The sequence below is a fragment of the Montipora capricornis genome, chromosome 10 (genome assembly GCF_036669925.1).
Source record: "Montipora capricornis isolate CH-2021 chromosome 10, ASM3666992v2, whole genome shotgun sequence".
NCBI classification, from domain to species: Eukaryota; Metazoa; Cnidaria; class Anthozoa; order Scleractinia; family Acroporidae; genus Montipora; species Montipora capricornis.
The window spans coordinates 53,505,229-53,525,327 of NC_090892.1; the positions used below are offsets into that span (position 1 = coordinate 53,505,229).

Sequence of the window (20,099 nt, forward strand, 5' to 3'; positions counted from 1 at the left end):
AGCGAAAAATTGTGTGAATAAATTACAAGAGAAGAAAAAGGTTATCAGTGAAATCAACCGACACAGACTAGCCAATGTAATCTACATGTTTACCAATCAGCTAATTACTCTGGCCGCAGGCTCGGCGGCCAGAGTTGAGTTTTCGGCCTGTTTTTTCACGTTTCCACCACAAATCGGCAAAGCCTGCTGACCACAAGAATCGCGGGCTCTAAGAAGGTGACGTTTATTTGTCCGATAGGGGAAGAGCGGTAAAATGGACAGAGAGAAAAGTGCACCGAATGAATGCACGCGAAAAAATATCGAAAGGTACAGGAACGAATCGGTCAGTGAGCCGAAAGTATTGCCAAGTTGCATGCAAAGTGGATTCCAAAATGGTCTAAAGTATGGCACTAGTGATCATGAGTTGAGATCAAGTTTATCTGTGAACACAAAATGCGAATGTGATGAAAGAATTTTGAAAGTGAAAAATGTTAGAAGTATCTCGGAAACGGAAACCTCTATCCATGCAAAAGTGTGTACTATTGCAACTAAGAATAACGTTGATCGACGAAAGAACGAACATTTTGATCTGAGAGGTAAAGAGAACTTTGAAGACGCCATATTGAAAATTCAACAGCGCGAGTCCCATGTGAAAGATGTGAAAGCAAAACAAGTATGTACCGGGATCCGTATTATGATAATGTTTCTGTTTCTTGTGATTATTTGTTTTGCAATGTGAATTAGAGGAACGTTAACGATTGTACTTTTCAGTAGTGTCATTATAATAACAACCATCGCATGGATCATCGGCAAGCTGTATGTAAGTTTATGTACACTCATACGATGTTTAGAAACGGTTTCTAATTCATTTGAAGACTATATTATGCTGCCTGAAGTGAAACAGTTACATTCAAGTGTACGAAATTATTCAACGGCTCCAATAAAGTTAACGAAGAAACTTGGAATCAGGTCTCGTTATGAGATGTTTGTTTACACCAGCAATAAGAATTTATTGGAACGCCACAGGTCCAGACGGGAACGTGAACCAAGTAGAATACAGTACCAGTGAAAAAGCTAAAGCGACTGTCGAAGAAGAATCGAAAGCTGCAAGCGTTTGTTTTTTATAAAATTCGGAAAAATACACCAATGTCATCTAAAATTCATCGCTATGTTAAATTTAAATCGAAGTGGCAACGAAAAAGATTTTTAAAAGAGACTGCAGAAAGTTAAAAAATATTATTCTTTGTTTACATGTGTTTTACCCTCGTCACTTTTCACGAGTCATAACCACAGAATTAATTATTGTAAGTTCAAACTAAGTTCCGATATAAAGAAGAACCCTGGTCCCATTGTGGACCCCAGTAAAACTATAATCTTGAGCACCTTACAGCCAAGGCAACTTTAGAGTATTTCGTCAAAATGCTCGACAACAGTGTTTTTGCGATGAGTTTGAGTTCTTTCATATACTACAACAATGGGCGGATTTATTGTCCTAATGATTTGATACAAATAATGGATGTTGGTAATCAGTTATATTCAAGGTTGGCGCATTCAGCTGCCTTTTTTGCTGTTGACAGAGTTACCATCAATGTTAAGAGTGTTTGATACTGCCTACCAAGTTTCTTACAGTGAGAGCTACACTGGAAATGTTCATGGTAATAGTGCAATCGAGGGATACTATTACTGTACGTCTTTTCTTGGAGCTTTTGAATCGCTTATGGCTCAAAGCTATACCTCATTTATTTTAGGACTAAGATGCATTGTTGTTGGAATCTATTGTTGTAATGGTGTTTTTAAAATATTTGATTCTCATGGTAGAGATTTGTATGGAAACAGTCACCCTGAAGGGACATGCGTTCTTTTAGAAGTACCACCTGTAAGTAGTTTAGTCCAGTATATTCAAAGTTTGTATCAGATCAGTGATATATTTGAGGTGAAAGGAATAAAAATTGCTAAAGTTAATCTTAATATTGCTGAAAACAACAGCTTTTGTCCTCGTAAGCAGTGTTGTCCACTGGCACTATATTCATTGTGTTACTCTGTCATCAAGCCCTGCAGTTACTGGGATTCTAATACATTAGCTGCTATTGTGAACATTGGGACTAAATTCTACCATGGCTGGTGTATAAACAGTCATCTTACAATCAATGATTTACGTAAATATGTCACCATTTGAGGAGTAAAGGTGAAAGTGAATTTTCATGCCAAAAGTACAGGAGTGATGACCTGTGATTCATCCTTTGCCCCATATACATTTCCAGGATAAATGTATTAGTAAATTTTCGACGTATAATATACATTTGCTCACGAAAATGACTTCCTGTTTCTTCAGTGACGTCAGCATTCCAACGTTTACAAACATTTGTGAGGCTGACAAGATAAAATTTGAATACATATTTATTATCAACTATTACCTTCAAGGCATTTACATGTACGAACTTGTTTCATCAGGGATTCGCTGATTTGAAGTTTGAAGTTCCTACTTATTAAAAACCAACCTTTTACAAAAAAAAAAACACCAGCAAAGATGATTCAACTTCATCCTAGCATTTCTTAAATAAAACATAGGAATCGGCCAGAGGATAGGCCGAATATGGCCTCTTGTTTAAAGTAATGTTGCCGGACGTACACTTACACTCGATAGCTAAAAGATTTCGACATGTGAAAACTAAGTTGCGATTTTTTAATGTTTCGTTTAATTCAGAAGAGTTCATCTTTTCTAATCACTGGGCAAAATTTTTGAGAAGAGCGCCGTGGGGATTTCTACACAAGAAAGCTGATGAAATCTACATTTTTTGCTCCCCAGTCACCGATCGCAATGATAAAGATAAAAATAGTTTAATACTGTTCTTCTTTCCGTCGCGAGGAAATTACTGTTGATTTTTTTTCAATGCAGGCAGAGAAAGTTGACCTGGTCTTTGAGAGTAAAAATAGTATGGTCGACTGGTGAATTTTTTTTCTGGTTTATTTGACCTGCAGAATGTCTGTGGAATGTGAGCTTGTGTGAGGATCTCCATAGACGTGAAAAGAGTGATTTTGATTTAGGACATCTAACTCTTACACTCACTCACTTACTCACTCACTCACTCACTTACTCACTCACTCACACAGACAGATAGACAAACAGACAGCCCCGATGACATAGTGTAAAAAACGAGGAAAACCCCCTTTCGGTACGCTGTACGCATCCGCAGAGCTCTTATGCATCGTTCCTTGCTTACCAGGACATACGCTGCCTTGGGCACAGCCAAGTAAAGATCGACTTATTTGAAGAAGTCTCTCTGTGCATTCAAGCAGCACTCGGTATTATTTGTGGGTCCTCGCTTAGTCTTAAAATGTTGGCTAAGGCTTTTTTTTTCGTATCTCTGAAATTATTTAGACCATGTGTCGGAGGAGATACTAGTTCGGTTGGGTGCGTCGCTCAAATTTCCAGGAATAGCGAAACCATCTCGCAAAAGAACCGAGATGTTGTCGAGATACTCTGGCATTCGATTGGGATCAGAAAACTGCCGGTTCGTTCCGCCAATAGGGAGCTTAAGCACGCGCGTTCTTAAGGACGTTCGCGTCCATTGCTACTGCGCATTTTTTCGCGCATGTCACGCACACGTCATGCATCGCAGACAACGAAGGTAAACACGATGCTAAAGGCGCAAAAATTTTCCACAAGAATGGAACGTGAAAGCGTGTGGCACCATGGGATAGCTGTGGTCTTCTGGAAATGTCACGCAATTACGTGACAGTGTGAATATACCATCGCTTTGAGAACTTCGCAGCGATTTTATTCTCTTTAATGCTCGGTGACCCCTATTTTTCTTTCCGGAGATCAGTTCCTTTTCTGATTTTGTCCATTTTAACAAAAAGTAACAAAAAAAAATCTGTGCTCGAGAAGTTACAAATATTTCGCCTTTTATGCTCTTAGTCTATCTCGCGCGACCGAAGTTTTCTTTCTTAGACAAATATGTAACGTTTTTCAAGGTCTATTTCACCTCAGAAAAAGACATCAGCTGCAAAGGTTAATTTAGTTATATTAGTTAAGTTGAATTGAGTACGTTTACCTGTTCTAAATTTCACCAATGTAGCTTTTTTTATTGCTGAACGGTTGTAAGCAGTGTGGCCCAGTGGTTAGGGCGCTTGCCTTGAGATGCGGAGATCCCGGGTTCAAGACCCGCTCTGGCCACTCTTTGAATTTGTTCCTGGTAGTCCCTGGTTCAACTTCCCAGCTGCACTTGTAAATAGGCAACTGGTTTGCCTCCGGCCAGTTGGGATTCTTAACAGTTGTTGTTGTGTTCTGTAGTTTCGTTGATTGTGTTTCATTGGCCCTGAAAAGCCCCTATGGGGAGCGGTCAATTAAGTATGTATGTATGTATGTATGTATGTATGTATGTATGTATGTATGTATGTATAAGCTAAGATCGTCTTAAAGTAACGCAATCTTCTTAAAGTGCACCTCATGATCTCGAAAACGAGCACGGTGACCCCCCTTTTTTTTCGCCGTTTTGGCAAAAGTAGATCACTACCTTTCTGCGTGGCAAGTTTAAAAAAAATCTGTACGTGGGAACATTTTGGGCGCGAACGTCGTTAAGAGGCGGACGGCAACCGGATGAGGACATTTTACGTACCAGGGCAGTGATGTCTCCTGGATTTTCATACTAATCATCTCTCATGGAGAAAAGATACTTAGCAGTGTATGCTAAGACAAGTTAATGTATGCTAAGACAAGTTAAGACAGGTTAAAAGGGAAAACAGCTCACTTCCGGTTGCCGTCCGCGTCTCAAAAACACGCGTGCTTAAGCTCCCTAATTTACATAATTCCCCGCGTCCTCATGCCCTTGATCTATTACAAGGAAGGGTTACGATTTTGCAACGTTGGCCACGCAGTAGTTATATTTTCACAGAATTAAATATTGGAGGGTAATGTGAAGTGCTAGTTTTCAACTAGTTTTTGACATCTTAAATTCCCACGACCTGCTCCCGTCTGACCTGTAGCTCAGTCGGTAGAGTAGCGGTGATCTAATCCGAAGGTCGTGGGTTCAATTAAATTCTCTGCCCTTGTTTGGGCCTAATTCCATTAGTAGGGCTAACGCTCACATGGTTTACTTGGGTTGAAATCTAGTACTTCACATTACCCTCCAATAGGTAATTCCTTTTATTTATTGCCAGTCTCGCGGGACTTTGGTTGTCCCGATTTGGCCTGTAGATATTTTTGGCTATATCTAGTACAGCAAAAATGACACCTTTCGGAAATTTGTCCTTGATTGTTTAATATGGAAATGATGTTTTTGTTCAGGAGGCTAATAAAGAAACGCCGGAGTTGTTTGCTTGATAAGAGTTGCCACTTCATTAGTTCACTGGGACTAAGATGTGCATTGGATATATTTTGAATTTTCCACCGTTTTGTAAACGGTGATCGAGATGCAAGGTTGTTGTTATGTGCCCACTGGAACCGAAGTTGTTGATAAATGATTAGCAATTGTAGGGGTGGCGAATGGTAAAATCCGATACCGAGACCAAACAATTTCGAAAATCCGATCCCGAGACCCTGTACTGAAAAAATATCGAGCCCGAGAGTTGATACTCGAGTGCTGCTGTCATTAGCCTGGACCAACAACAGTCACCCGGTCACACGTTAAGCTGTGAATAACCCGTTTGACCTCATTTACAGCCTATCATGACCCGAGATCCCGAGCTCTTTGATTTCTGCTTCCGATCAATTGTCGGTTAAGAGATTGTCGTCAGCGGGATCAGAGTTCATCAATCCAGCAGTGCATTTGGTCCACCAGAAGATTGTTTGTGGTTTTAGATAACTTACTTTGCTGGGAACGGATAATACTAGTTATGGATAAAGAAAGGACCTACGAAAGCGCGAATGTAAGTGTAACTCCTATATCTAGGTGCCTTTAAAGGGGCATCTATTTCTTCCCTCTTTTTCGTAAGAGACAGGTGTCTCTTCTCTCTTTTTTAAATCTTGATTTTGTCCGCCGCTCGCCTTTTTTTTTCTGCCGCTCACTTTTTTTTCGCTGCTCAATTTTGCTGCAGCTCACTCTATTTTATTATCTCTGCTCACCGTTTTTTCGGTTGTCTTGAAAACAAAGACCCCTATAAGTCGCCTAAGACCTTTAAGAGCCCTCAGACTCGAAAACGAATAAAGCACCTCAAAATCTTCAATTTGGCTAACCCTAATCCTAACTCTGAAGTTTTTACCGTGTTTAGATGATTTTGTGCAACAGATAACCACTAAATGACAAAATACACCAAGTACCTACCTACACCCCTCTTTTTCCCCGCAGCTCTGCATTTTTTAAGGCTGTTAAAAAAAAGTGAGCGGCAAATAAAACTGAATTAAATTGAGCGGCGGAAAAAATTGAGCAGCGACAAAAAGCGGGCAGCAAAAAAAAAAAATGTGAGAGACGGACAAAATCAAGATTAAAAAAAGAGAGAGGAGGCACTTGTCTCTTACGTAAAAGGAGAGAGGAAATAAATGTCCCTTTAAAAGCACTGTAGTATACATCAGCATCATCATTCCACGTTATTCTAACATGGTCATTCATATCAGATACATAATTTATGAAATCGCCTTGGGTTACTGATGGTCTTCCTCAGTGTAAACTTATAAAAGATTCATTTTAGCTTTTACCGCACTTGACGGTGGAAGGCTCTTAAATACCGATTTTGCTTTCAGTATCTTAGTCACTTTCATGCTCTTGCAAGAGCGATCTCAGTACATCTTGAGTAAAATTAACACGGTAAACAATTTCTGCGGAGAAAATAGAAGTAATATACTAACGGAATGCGGTCCTATGCCCCAGTGAGGGCCATAAGGATTCATGATGATACTAACGGAAACTTGGCCTGGCAAAGAACTTTTTTCTTCGTCTTGGCTTTGTATCGCGGCTTTGTCGCGAGATCATTCCACAGAAAAACTTCCCTCTGGTATCCAGGGTAAAATTATCGTTAATATAGATTCAGGGCCCATTTACATGGAAAGAGGTTGAGCCTAGTGCTAGGATCATTCTAGAAGGTTTATTTGGTTTACATGGAAAAACGCGGCTCCTGAGATTATCATTTGGTTTACATGCAGGATCGCGCTAGAACTTTTGTGTTCGGCGCGGTTGCAAAGCAAGAGGGCGGGCGACAATGACAAAAGCTTAGTCTTGGGAGTTCTTCTTCTTCTTTAGACTCTTCTCTGGCGTTGACAACTGCCTTTCAGCATCAATTTGCCAATATATACAAGGGCTTCAACAAACTCATCTTTCCAGGTCCATTTCTATACCCTATAAATTCATTTGAAGAGGAACCATTCCTGGAAAAATAAACCACGAGTTTTCGGTCCGAAAAGATTTTACACGTTTTCACACCTTGTCAATGCGGGTGTGAATGCGGTCATGCCACTATGATGCCGCCGACCAATCAAAATCGACGTAAGGCCCCCAGAAGAGGGTTTGTGACAAAACCGCGGAAAAAGGCATTCAGCGCTGCATCATTAGCCATAGATTTTTTATACCTGATTGCGGACTTAGCCCTTGTCGCTCGCAGCGAGTTGACTTTTCTTTGTTTTCTCGATGGAATCTTTTTTTTTTTTTTTGAGCCGGGTCTTTAACTTTACCCAGGAAGAACTTTGCCGTTTTTACTTCTCTCCTCGTTTCATGCGTTTCATGGCCCAGTAAGGAAGATGTCGCTTCGCATATTCCTTTAACACAACCGCATCGACTGCAAATAAATGGCAAACTCAACACGCGATAAAGTGAAGATACCCGGATGTATTCCCGCGTCAAAATGCGCGTTGACGAGTGTTGACATCACATAACACCTTGCGGGATAAAAATTTTAGTCACGTAAAACACAAAATTTGCAATAACTCCGCAAGGAAAAAACATTTTCAAATAATTTCTTTTTTAGAAGAAAACAAAAATAATGAGCTATCTTATAACAGCTTTTTAAAATTTTGCAAAATTCGAGACCTAAAACGTTTAAAAGCAGTAACCTTAAGCTCATCTTCTTGCGAACCATCCAACACATTCCGGCCTGTTTACACAGCGCTCGCAGAAAGACTCGAAAAGTCACAACTTCCCACTGACTCTCTACTTTGGGCCCTGTATTTTGAAAGCAACATTAGCCCAACACGTTGCACATCTTCAATATCGTCGTCTTCTTCGATGGGTAGAGATATTCGAAATTACCCAACCTCGTTCCCCCTTATCACATGAAATTTTCGCGACACGTTACTTTCGCGATTCAGTGAGGTTCGCATATTTCGGGACACCTTAATTTCGCGATTTTGCGAAAATTTTGCATTTTGACTCACTTTAATTTCGCGTTTTTGAGTGAGACACACTCAAGGAGCCGGTAAATGGACAGTTTGAGGATTGTACAAAAGAAGTTCTACCTGGAGTAGAGACTGAAAGCAGTAGTGATGAAGAGGACCTGAACATTTGCCACAGAATAGCTCAAAATGATTGTTATAAACGTGTGTAATAAAGTCGCTATTTTAGTTATTGACATAACGTGAGCCACTTAATTTTCGCGTCACTTAAATTTCGCGATTTTTTTTTTAAAATCTAGAAATTCGCGAAATTAACTTATCGCGAAAATTTCATGTAAGTGGAAATGCGTATATTTCTCTGGTGGACACAGTAGAATCATTAACTTAACCTGCAATGGCGTCGAAAGTCATGTAACGCGAATGGCGTTTTAGTGGATCCTTAAACAAAATATACCCTTATGGAGCTCAATAATGGAAAGTCAGTTGGATAAACTAGGCAGGCGGCGAAAAACAAACACCTGGAATCTTAAAAGCGACGAGTAATGGACTTCGACAACAATCTATCGCCCGTCGAGCCGAAATCAAAGTGAGCTTTATTCACCAAGTGTGCTGTTATGTAGAACACTGAAACCAAATGGAAAATTCTCTGGTAACTTATGGGTTCAACAAAGACAGAGAACGAATCGAACACCTTACGTGGATCTGTGATCAACTCTGCACAGTCTTCAGTAAAAACATAATTGGAAATTTGACAGCCAAGAATTATTTGAAAGAAAGCTTGTCGTGTATTTTGTGCTTCATTATTCAAGGAACACGCTAACAGACACCATGCAACCATAAAATTTACGGCTGAAATATCTGACAAAGAAACAACATTTTTGGACACATGCGTCTACAAGGGCGAAATGTTTAAAAAGGAAAATATTCTTGACGTGCGCTCACACTTCAAACCGACTGAGACATTTCAATATACGCACTATTCCCCCTGCCACCCACCAGGGGTCAGTAAGGATTTATCAAAGGCGAAGCTCTGAGACTACTCAGGACAAACTCCTCAAAAACGACTTTTGAGGAAAACATTCACAATTTCAGAGTCCGTTTGCGTATGAGAGGCTATCCCAGGCAGCTGGTTGATCATATCCTCTCCGAAGTGAAGTTCACAGAAAAAGAGTCGGCTTTACAAAAGAGACAAAAGGCGCAAGATAAACCACTGCCCTTTGTAACGCAATATCACCCATCAATGCCTCATCTTAAGAAACTATTAATGGGAAAATGGCATTGAATAGAGAACCAACACCATCACGAGAAGTGGGAATTGTGTTTGGTCTGTCAACATCCTTTTCATCTCTCTATGTTTAAGGGCGAAAGAAACTGATGATTTTGTTAGTCTTTGAAAAAATTTACTCGTGCTTATTTATTCCAAATTGCACTCGAAATCATTTGATTACCTATAGATATCTTAGCCGGCAACTGAAATAAAACCCCATTTATCTTGTAAGCCAACATTTGTGCACCGTTTTGAAGGTTGCCGAAATTATTCATGAATACTAAATCCGCTAGGAAATAAGCGGAAAATTTTGATTGACAATAGGGAAGTACTGAAAATCTAATGTTTAACGGTGACCTACCTCAGCAAAGCTTCTGAAACCAGCACACGGGAAAACACAGCTTTTATGGGAATTCCAGGAGCTTGCCCAAATATAGCAAATAGGTACGTTACTTGGGAATTCCTGCGCGACAGCAAAGAAAGGGAAAAAGACTAAATTTCAAATTTTCATCGGTTATGAAAAATACAGAAAATGCATAGATATGTGACTAGAAAACTCACCTACTCGAAGTTGGTCTTTGCTGTCAGAATCAAACGAATCTCCAAAACTATCAACTGTTAGTCTCTCAGCTATGATAATCCCCTAGTACACAGAATTGGAAACGAAAAGATGCTATAACACCACTCAGTCAAGCAAAATTTGATGCGAATTTGAGTGAATAAGGATGAATCAAAGAAAGACCAGAAAGACCACTCACCAGAGCAGCGCCAATACTCCTTTACAATCCAACCTTGTTCCCAGGCCTGGGAACCACCCGCAGCTTTTGAAATCGAATGCCGACCAAAGTAGCCGAAAGTGGTGCATTTCTTTTGTTATTATGAAAAGACCGACAGTAATATGAAACGCGATGAACATTGTGGTGAAAATCTCTCTGTCAAACTCAACAAACGCCGGGAGTTTCCGGTTCAGAAAAATTCCAGTAAATAAACGTCAGCCAGAGCGGAATCGGTTTTCAATTTCCTGCCAGCAGTACAAAAAGTATTTAAAATCCCCCAGCAAATTTATTTTGGAGTTGATCTCCCAGTAAGATTTCGTAAAAACAAAAAAAAAATTACCAGCCAGTTAAACAATGAAAAATTTGCCAGCCAGATAAACATGGGCCTGTGGAGCGGATATTTTGTGGAGCGGTTTCGTTGGGTACTTCTGTTGCTGTTGAGCAAGACTCTAACGAATATCGTTACAAAGCATTGAAAATCAGTCAAACAAATTCCATCGTGGTCAATTGTACATGTATCGAAGGCGATGGCGCTTTACGTCTTAGCTTGATGGACAACTTAGAGGTTGCTCTTGCATGTACTTTCCATTTTCATGGAAAATATGCATATGCACACTTACCCTTTTCTCCAAATTCGCTACTTCAGAAAATGCCAACTCAAAAAAGTACGAGTTTCAGGCACATTTCAAGGACTCCAACCCGGCTGAAACGGAAAGGATATACAACATTGTTTACATCTACAACTCAAAATATTGTTTACGTTGTATATCCCAAGAGCACTCAGGCACATTTCATTCCCAGGGCTCCTACCTGGCTGAAAGAGAAGGGATGTACAACAGGTATTACTTTCAATTGTCACAACTGGTCCAAAAATTCTTTTTTTTTTTTTTGTTTTTTTTAATTATTGGTCAGTGCTTTCAGTAAGTTTTGAAGTAGGTGGCTGGGAAACTAAAGGAGACAGCTGTGGAATCGAGCGCCGAAGGCGTGACCCTCTAAGGAGCTCTGGGGGCTTGTTCCCCTTAAAAATTTTGAAATCTACGAACTTGGAAATCAGTACATTTGTCAATTTCTCATGGTTAGTGTGCTCGACTCCGGATCGAGGGGTCCTGGCTGGGGACATTGTGTTGTGTTCTTGGGCAAGACACTTTACTCTCATGGTGTCTCTCTCCACCCAGGTGTATAAATGGGTACCGGCGAATTGCTGGGGGTAACCCTGCGATGGACTAGCATCCCATTTAGGGGGTGAGTAGAAATACTCCTAGTCGCTTCATGCTAATGAAACCGGAGATAAGTGCCTGCCTAATTGGGCCTTCTGGCTCGTAAGCAGAGACTTTTTATTTCCCTTTAAAAGGAAACGGAAATTATAGTCATTTTAAAAAGAATTTGCTGGTTTATTAGTATTTAAATACATTATGGGCAGTACGCAATATCCATATAAATTGAGCACTCACCCCTAAAAAGTTTATTCTATAACCAAACTATTCGATGGACATGAAATTTCCCCCCAAAAAGCAATAAAGATGGCCTTTGATAGTTCAATGATTTTTTAAAAATGCAAATAGCTCGCTTCATTTACGTCCGTCTGGCATATAAATTAAGTTGTAAAGTTTAACTCTATACTAGACTAAGTGATAACTCACCTTTTGATTGCTTCGGCATAATGGCGAAAAAAATGTTGTTCAGAACGCCTTTTCTCTTAGCCATCACAACAAAACAGTCAAGCATGTAAAGCGTTTTTTTTTTTTTGTGAGAGAGAACGGTGGATAAACGCCTATACAGCAAAACTTTCAAATGCTCGTGCGAAGTGGGCGGCGGGATGGACCATAGTACCTGGCGGTCTATCGCCGGTAGCCGCCCTCTATTTAAACTTCTGCTGGTATTATTAAAAAAAAACAACTGTTAAATGAATGTCCCAAAAGGCCAGTATAACATGCAAATTTATAAAAATTAAATATCATCAGTGGTTTAAATGTATGCCTGGTTATCAGCCTTCTTTTTCTTTGTAATACAAATAAGCGCTTAAGGTGATTCCTCAGTATTGCACTGCGCATCCTGTACTGCATACGGTATGTCAATATTTACAAAATGGTCAAATTTGCAACATTGTAAATGTGGCGTAAGTCGATCATACACGCTGAAACAGTTCTCAAAACACGTGAGAGAAGATGCGAATGACCATAATTCTTTGCGAGTAAGCGTGCGCATTCCGAGAACATTATTTTTTTTGTTTTGTTTTTTGTTTCTTTCTACGATAATCGAGATAACAATAATACTTTGTTTCACCCCATAGTTACAATAAACTAACAACAATTATACAATAATTTTTCAATTATTACAATAGTACAGCAGATAATAGGGGTACTGGCTGCCAGTTACAATGGTTGTTTATTTTTAAACGAGCGCGGTGACCTGTATTTTTTATTTCATCATTTTGGTGTACAAATATGCCCTTTAAAAACAAAAACAAAAACAAAAAATTAAAAAATATATCGGAAGGAAAAGAGATTTATATAGCTTAAAACGTACACAAAGCCCCTTACCCAGGGATGTAAATTATGATCTTGAAAACAACGACTCGAGAAACGTTTTTAGTCGACGTCGTTTTAAGTTGAGTGATTTTTCCATCATTTATATGAGACAGTGTTCCATATGCTCTAGACGTTCTACCTATCAGGTGTTTTTTCAAATGGTACTTTTAAAAAAACCCTCTTTTTTAGCTACCGCAAAATGTACCCTCAGCCGAGGAAATAACGCGCGTGATTAGTATCGGTATAGGAATCGATTGCAATGGGCTAAGATTGGCCTATTATATCTCTTAAGCAAGCACGGTGACATATCTTTTTTATTGTAGTTTTCAAAACAGGGATTAGGGGGGAACATTCAGGGAAAGCTTCAAGAAAATCGTTCGATAATTTTTTTTTTTCCTGAGGAATCACCTTAAACCTTAGTGCTCCGGCGCCAAATAGTACTACTAGACACTTAAATAAAGTTCCTTTCCTTTCCTTTCCTTTCCTTAAACAAAAAATATAGGGAGTTTCTTGATGGTTCTTTTGTTGCCATGGTAATTCATTACGTTACATTAATATGTGCATCAGGTCAGTTATTGATATATCATATCGGGTACCATAACATTGCTATCAAGTGAAACAGTGTTGAAGAGTTTTCTTTCTAATAACACATTCCCTCCAAATTATTGAAACCAGTTTGAGCCACCTTAAACCAATCAGAGTTCGTGTACGAAAAGAGCCAATTAGCGGACTTTTTAGTTCACTGTATGCCAGGGTCTTCTTCAGCTCGACCCACCGCCATGTTGAAAGCCGAGAAGACCCTGGGAACGAGGTTGGGACACTCTGTGATTGCGTGAGAGAGAAAGAGAAAGAGCAAACAGAACTCGGATCGTTTATGGTTTTTATTAGTTTAAACCCAAATCAGAAACCCCGAACAAACACCTTCAGGTTACAAGTGAATTGAAACTGAAAAAATTGGAGCCTTGGCATTAAAATTAAAACTGCTTGCCCATTGAACAACATGGGTTACACGGATTGTAAGTTAGAGCAGTTTTTCTGCAGGAATGACAAGTGGCTTTCCGTCGCTCAGCTTGACTGTCTTGAATGGGCAACCATCCTTAGTTTTAAGTGCAGGACATTCGCCAACTTCCTTCTCTACCTTTTTGGACTCTGAATGAAAAGCCTTCAACACATCTAGCAGTGCTTCATAAGCTACGCCCTCGCGGTGCGATGCTGGAACCTTGGAAAATTCTGCGATACATTCTTTGATGGTCTTGGCATTTTTAAAGGGACATACATCTTTCTGAAACGCAGCGCACTTTTTCACTTCCACAATAAAAGGCTCTTGTGATAACTTCTTATAAGGGCAGCCGTCGTCGTTAAATGTGGGGGTACCTTTGATAGCTTTGTTTTGGAGAACACTCTGAAAGAATAATATTTGTAAATGATTTAACAAATCTTGAGCAAAAACTCAATACCCACTTGATCCGTTGGCTTTTACAACTAGATTACTAAACCTGATAAACAAAAAAAGATAATCGAGTAATATTAATGGTAATGAAGGTTTAATACCAAATGGTCTCAAAAGGTTTACCAATGTCCCGTGAAAAACTGAAATAAAGGACTAATCTTTGCTAGAAAGAATTCTCACGAGTACATTCGTTAAGACTGTCGACAAACGACTAAATTTAAGGTGTTGTAACTCTAAGGAAAACCCTATTGAGGAAAAAAAAAAAGCGCCATTCACCAGGCATGCAACGAGTAAGGACAGTGTTTACAAGGCAACCACATGTTGTCAAATAATACCCTTTTAAACTTTTTCCGCTTACAAAATTTAATGCATGTAAACGTGCCAGGAGCTAACTTAGAGTGCGCTCAATGCAAAATGTCAATGCTCAAGGGCAACTTTAGAATGAGCCCTAATATTTGTAAGTTGTGGAGCCGTGACCAAACCAAGCCAACACGCGAAATTCATGACATGAAATGAAATGACGACTGAGGTGTTGGACGACTGAGGTGTTGGAGCACTTTATACTCTCGCTTCGAATCCATGGAACACCACTGGTTTGCATTTGTTTTCAGTGGTCGAACTCTTCATTAGCTTTTTCCCCTTGATTTGTATTATTCAACAGAGCTCACAGCGATGAAAGATATTATCGCTGTTGGAGTCATTTTGACTGCAATAGCGTCTGGATTTTTCTCCAGTTTTATCAGTGGAGCCATTATGTAACCGTGACTGCATTAAAGAGCAAAAAGGGCATAGCAAACAATGCACAAAAGAAAAGTGATTTGCATGTTGTATTTCATTTCGTGGTTGGTGGAACGTTAGTTCTTCTATAATTACGTTATTCATTCAGGATTTAAGTAACATGTCGAAGGCATTTATTCTCAAAGAAATGAAAAGATTGCATAACCACCGTGGCCCAAACGGATATGTTAGCCGTAAACCAGAATTGTTAATGTTACGTGACAATTTGTCAACGAATTGAGGTAAAAAATCTCAATAGAGCTCAGTTCGCTTGTACTTGTTTTCTTCCCAGTACAAATCATTTGACGATACAGTTACCGGCTCAAAAAATTTGCTAAAAGGAATCCATGCGCATTTAGAAATGTCCAACTCGCGTTAAAAGAAAGTACACTCTCCAGAGCTGTTACGTGATCTGTGTTGGAAAAAACGATATTTATAATTACTAGAGAACAACTGATTTAATAGTCGAGGAACTGGTATTAGTTTGTTTTGGTTTTTACTTCTATTTTTATTAAACTGCCAATGTTTGAATTGAAAAAGTCAAATTTGCCGTTATACAACCGCTATTTCAAGCACTCCACTAAAAGAAGAACGGCTAGGCGGTACATCGAAGGAATTTAAATTGCTCAAGAGGATGGTTTTATTTTCAGTCTGTGCGATTCGCGCTCAACAGATAAAAGAACGAAGCGTGCAAATTGTTTATTTATTTTTTTTTTATCCCACGCGGTGCGATGTACGCATCCGAAGAGCTCTAGGTATCTTTCCATGGCTTTTTTGGATATGCGCATAGCGCAGAATTAACAAAAGATCGTTTACAGCATACGGCCTTTGATTTGGAAATTCTTACTCGTTGTTGAATCTGACGGATCGATATCCGGCAATTTGTTTTTGCGCGTCAGTCGCGTACTAGACGATACGTGGATACAAAAACAAACACGGTGAACAAAATAAATGTTGCAGGGTATTCAGCTTTGCTTTGCTGGAATAACAAAATGTGGCATTTGGCCATGATATTCAACCGAACGAAGGTAAAACACAACTCATCGAGGTAAAACTCGTACAAGACGAACTTTTTTTGGCAGTTATAGCCGGTAAATTAAAGTTCTCAGTTTTGAAGCCGATTCTTTTCTTGTGTCCTCTCTGTTTTTATTCTCACACCGATTTGAGATGAATGAAGGATATGACAGCAAATCAACTCGAGATGAGTAAACCGCCCAATTGATCGACTTTTACGATAATCACTTTGTAATAGATGGAACTACCTGGGAAACTAGGCTAGGTCTCGACTGGAGGCGAATTGCAAGTACGCTGAAGTCTTAACCCGCTATTTAGCCCAGCGCAAACCGAGCCTAGGAGGCTGTGCAAGGTAGCAGTTGTCTTAATTCAGATGAAACGATTTAAAAAGGGAAAACATAACTTACCAATGCTCCTGCCATCGTTTCGACACGTTTACCAAGTTCAAAGCAAATGGAAGACGCCTAAATAACTGAGGCCGTTTTATTTATACCTTACACGTGACGCCAATCATATTATCACATGATCAGATGTTTACGCGGAAAAAAGCATGCCAATCAAATGAATTTGGAACTTGGAGGTGTATTGACTCATCAAGCAATTAATGATTTTTTGCGATACACGAAGTGAATATGAATTTCCACCACAAGAAGGAAAATAAAAAGGCACCGAACCCTTGCTTAACATTCGGTTTTGACTTACAGTACGGTATACTGCACAACAACAAAAAGGAAACAAAAGTTGCTAGCAATGTTCGTTACTTCCGTTCCGCAAAACGCGGGTAAATGTCATTTTCCCGGAGGAAAATTAGAAAATTAGAGAAGTCTCTGGCAATGTTCGTTATCTCTGTTCCTCAAAACGCAGGTAAATATCATTCTCCCAGAGGAGAATTACAATGTGACACATAGTTGAATTCTTTTATAACCTGGACATAATCTCGTTGAACTCGAGTGGATGTTAAATCTCAAGTTTACTAACAGACAGACCATTAGAAAAGGGCCGGAAACAGGACCGGAAAAAGGGCCGGGCTGAAGAGTAGGGGTATGAATAAAACCTCCTGCAGAAGAAGTGTGAATGAAAACTCCCTGCATGCAAATGCAGTGTGAGTTAGAGCAATAAAATGGTATATTTAACGTGCTGCTTGAACGGCTTCAGTCCACAACGTTTCCTATTAATTACTGAATATCTGGTCAACATATGAGACAAAAACGTACAAAAGTGTATTTTTTACATTAAAATACTTCTTTAAACAGAAGGTGTCATCAGCAAAATCATACCGTCTTACGTGTAGTGTATTTGACATAGCATGTTTCACTCAAGAAGTTATAAGCCTGGTCTATTCATTCCATGAGCGTACTATTCTCAAATCAAAATTGACAGCACAATTCTACGTATACACTTCAACACAATTTTAAACATCGTTTCTCTATTCTCTGTTCATCCTGTTACTAGTATTTATCCCAGAATGTTAGAATGTTAGAATTTTCTGTTTTGTTCTGGTGGCTTTATGGAAGTAGCAGGATCCCTTGATGTACAATTGCAATGCCATGATCAGCTTTGGTGGGGTAGTGACGGAAGTCGCTGGAGAGAGTAAAGACACTTACATCGCTTATGTTTTCGGAAAACGCCAAACGTAAACCTCTGCGTTTTACGTGACATGACATGGCCTTGCGGTCCAGTTTGTAGTCTGCTGTTCAAGTTCTGACGGCTGGATGCCCCTCTTGCGGTAAGTGATTTACCGCAGCGTTTTTCACCTTAAAATTCAGTAGGAACTCACGTTTAAACCTATAAGTTATATAAAGCTGTAACTCTTGGATTAACAAATTTTTGGCAATCATTTGCACATCCTTGAGGACGCTGGCTTGGCTGAATTAAAACATGAAAAATAAAACAATAATCCAAGAACATGGCGCGTTTTAGTTTCCCATCAAATGCCGAACCCTATGCTAAAGTCTATTTTTGCCACTACGACAGACGGCAAGGCGCTAACGACTAACCGCGCGCGACGGTTTGAAGTTTGCTGTCGACCGCGATGCTTAAATGTCCCTAGTATTACGCTACAGCTACTTGGAAACAGATCAATGAAGAGGTTAGTTTCTGTGCAGAGCGTCAGTGGGGAGCGAAACCCTAGACGAAAATTTATTTTTATCAAGCAAGTCGACGGATAGAGGTAAATTAACCACTATAAAATAGATTTCTGAGCTGGCGTTTAGTACATTTCTTTAATCTTCGTGAGAGGCCGTGACGAATGGTCAAGGCTCGAAGCGTCGGCTCTCCCCTACGGTGGTTTATTGATGTTTATTAACTTTGAATTCATCGATAAAACCAAATTTTGAACAACTGAAAAAATGAAAACAGGAAAAGCGAACATAAAACAGCATGTGTCAATCAATGGTTATTTAAATCTCATGCGAAGATGGTTAATTTCTTTTGTATAACAAGTAACAGAGAGATCCAAACAAACAGACAAATAGCAAGATATCACAAAGAAAACACTCAAGCAGAGCCGAATATAAGAGAAGAACTTTAAAACATGTCGATAAGTTTCCCGAGGAAAAAGACCGCCCCGAATCAGTTAATTACTGTCTTCCATACAGCTTTTCATTCCAAACTAAGGGTAAACAATATACTGCTCGCTTCCGGCGAGGGGAAGGTTGAATAACTAGTAAAAGGAATGTTTGCGAAGGGAATGAAACATTTTATACCGTCCCTGTAAAGAGAAGAATTGTTTTTTTCTTTACCTCGCGCTTTATGTCCAACAGTAAAATGGAAATTTTAGAAAACATGAATTTGTCAACAAATGGTAGAGAAACTGGAGAAACCGGGAGGTGAAACAACCTTGATCTTGCCAAGTGCTTTTAAGAACAACGGGCATTTCATTTATTAATTTCAGCAGCCGTTCGTTACCATCGAAACGTCAAAGTTCTGCGAAAATATTAAGAAAAATCTATTGTTTTCGCTCATCTGCATTAAATTCGGCACATGTAAAATGCAACGTTTAAAACGGGCCTTAATTTGTGCTAGAACCGCCGCAAATTTGAACAGAAAACCAGAATGTGGCATGACATGTAATTGTGTGTCAAGGAAATGGGGCCGCCATATCTCAAATAACGTGATTATAATTAGTACAGTAGTTCATTTATTAACAAAGGAATGTTGGGATCGTCTTCAGAAAGTTCATTGAGGAGGAGAGATTGCGTAATCAGCCCAAGTAAAGTCTGCGAGATGGGTAAATTGAGCCTTTAAAGCGGAATAGCGAGATATGACTAGTGCTCTCTCAAAGAACATATTTATAAAACTATGACTTACATAACATGCTTTCCATGAATTGCGACTAGTAACAAAAATAACTATGTATAACAAGTTGTACTACTCAATGTTTCACTGCTAAACAATTGAAAGGAACGAGTCAAATTTCCTTTTGGAGTACGTAGTTCAGACTTTTCCAGTTTCTTTTATCTCTTCCGAAAACGAGGCCACGCGGTATGCGGTACGCAGTCGCAAATTTGAATGGTCAACAAATTCACGATAACCCGCACGCAAAATTAGGCTAGTAGTCTCTGCAAGCTGGCAGTCTCCTTTACTACTGTAGATCGCCCTACTGCTCGATCACTGCTCGATCCACTGCTCGATCTGTCGTTTCGAGAGGTTGAATATATCCAGAGAAAAGCGAAAAAGCGGATAAGAGAACATTCGCCAGCCGGTTATGTCACAGCTGAGCCGTGATAATCAACACACTGCCATATTCTAGCAGTGTACTTTGGACTTCCGAAACTGAGCGCTTAAACGAGCTTACGGTGAATTAGAAAAAATAGTCGTGTTATTCTCTGATAATAAGAATTAAAGGGCATGTAAACCCAAAAATCTTACACTTTTTGTTCACCTAGCGGTTTAGCACATATGGCAGGTATGCCATATCCATAATTATTTTTTTCAGTCAAGCCCGTTTTCACCTCGTAAAAGCTCTTCGAAATTCGAAACATCCGCCATCTTAAAATGGCCCATCTTTCCTGTGACGTCACAGGTGGAACCTTCCTTTATCGGAAGT

General features: G+C 39.5%; 1 protein-coding gene across 1 annotated transcript; it reads right to left on the reverse strand.

Annotated features, from left to right (window-relative positions):
* Positions 1-13,673: 13,673 nt before the first annotated feature.
* LOC138020047 (uncharacterized) lies at positions 13,674-16,543 on the reverse strand. Its single transcript, XM_068867043.1, has 2 exons — positions 16,459-16,543; positions 13,674-14,212 (listed from the first exon to the last, which is right to left on the reverse strand). The coding sequence occupies exons 1-2, from the start codon at positions 16,471-16,473 to the stop codon at positions 13,832-13,834; spliced, it is 396 nt and encodes a 131-aa protein (XP_068723144.1). The 5' UTR covers positions 16,474-16,543; the 3' UTR covers positions 13,674-13,831.
* Positions 16,544-20,099: the final 3,556 nt, after the last annotated feature.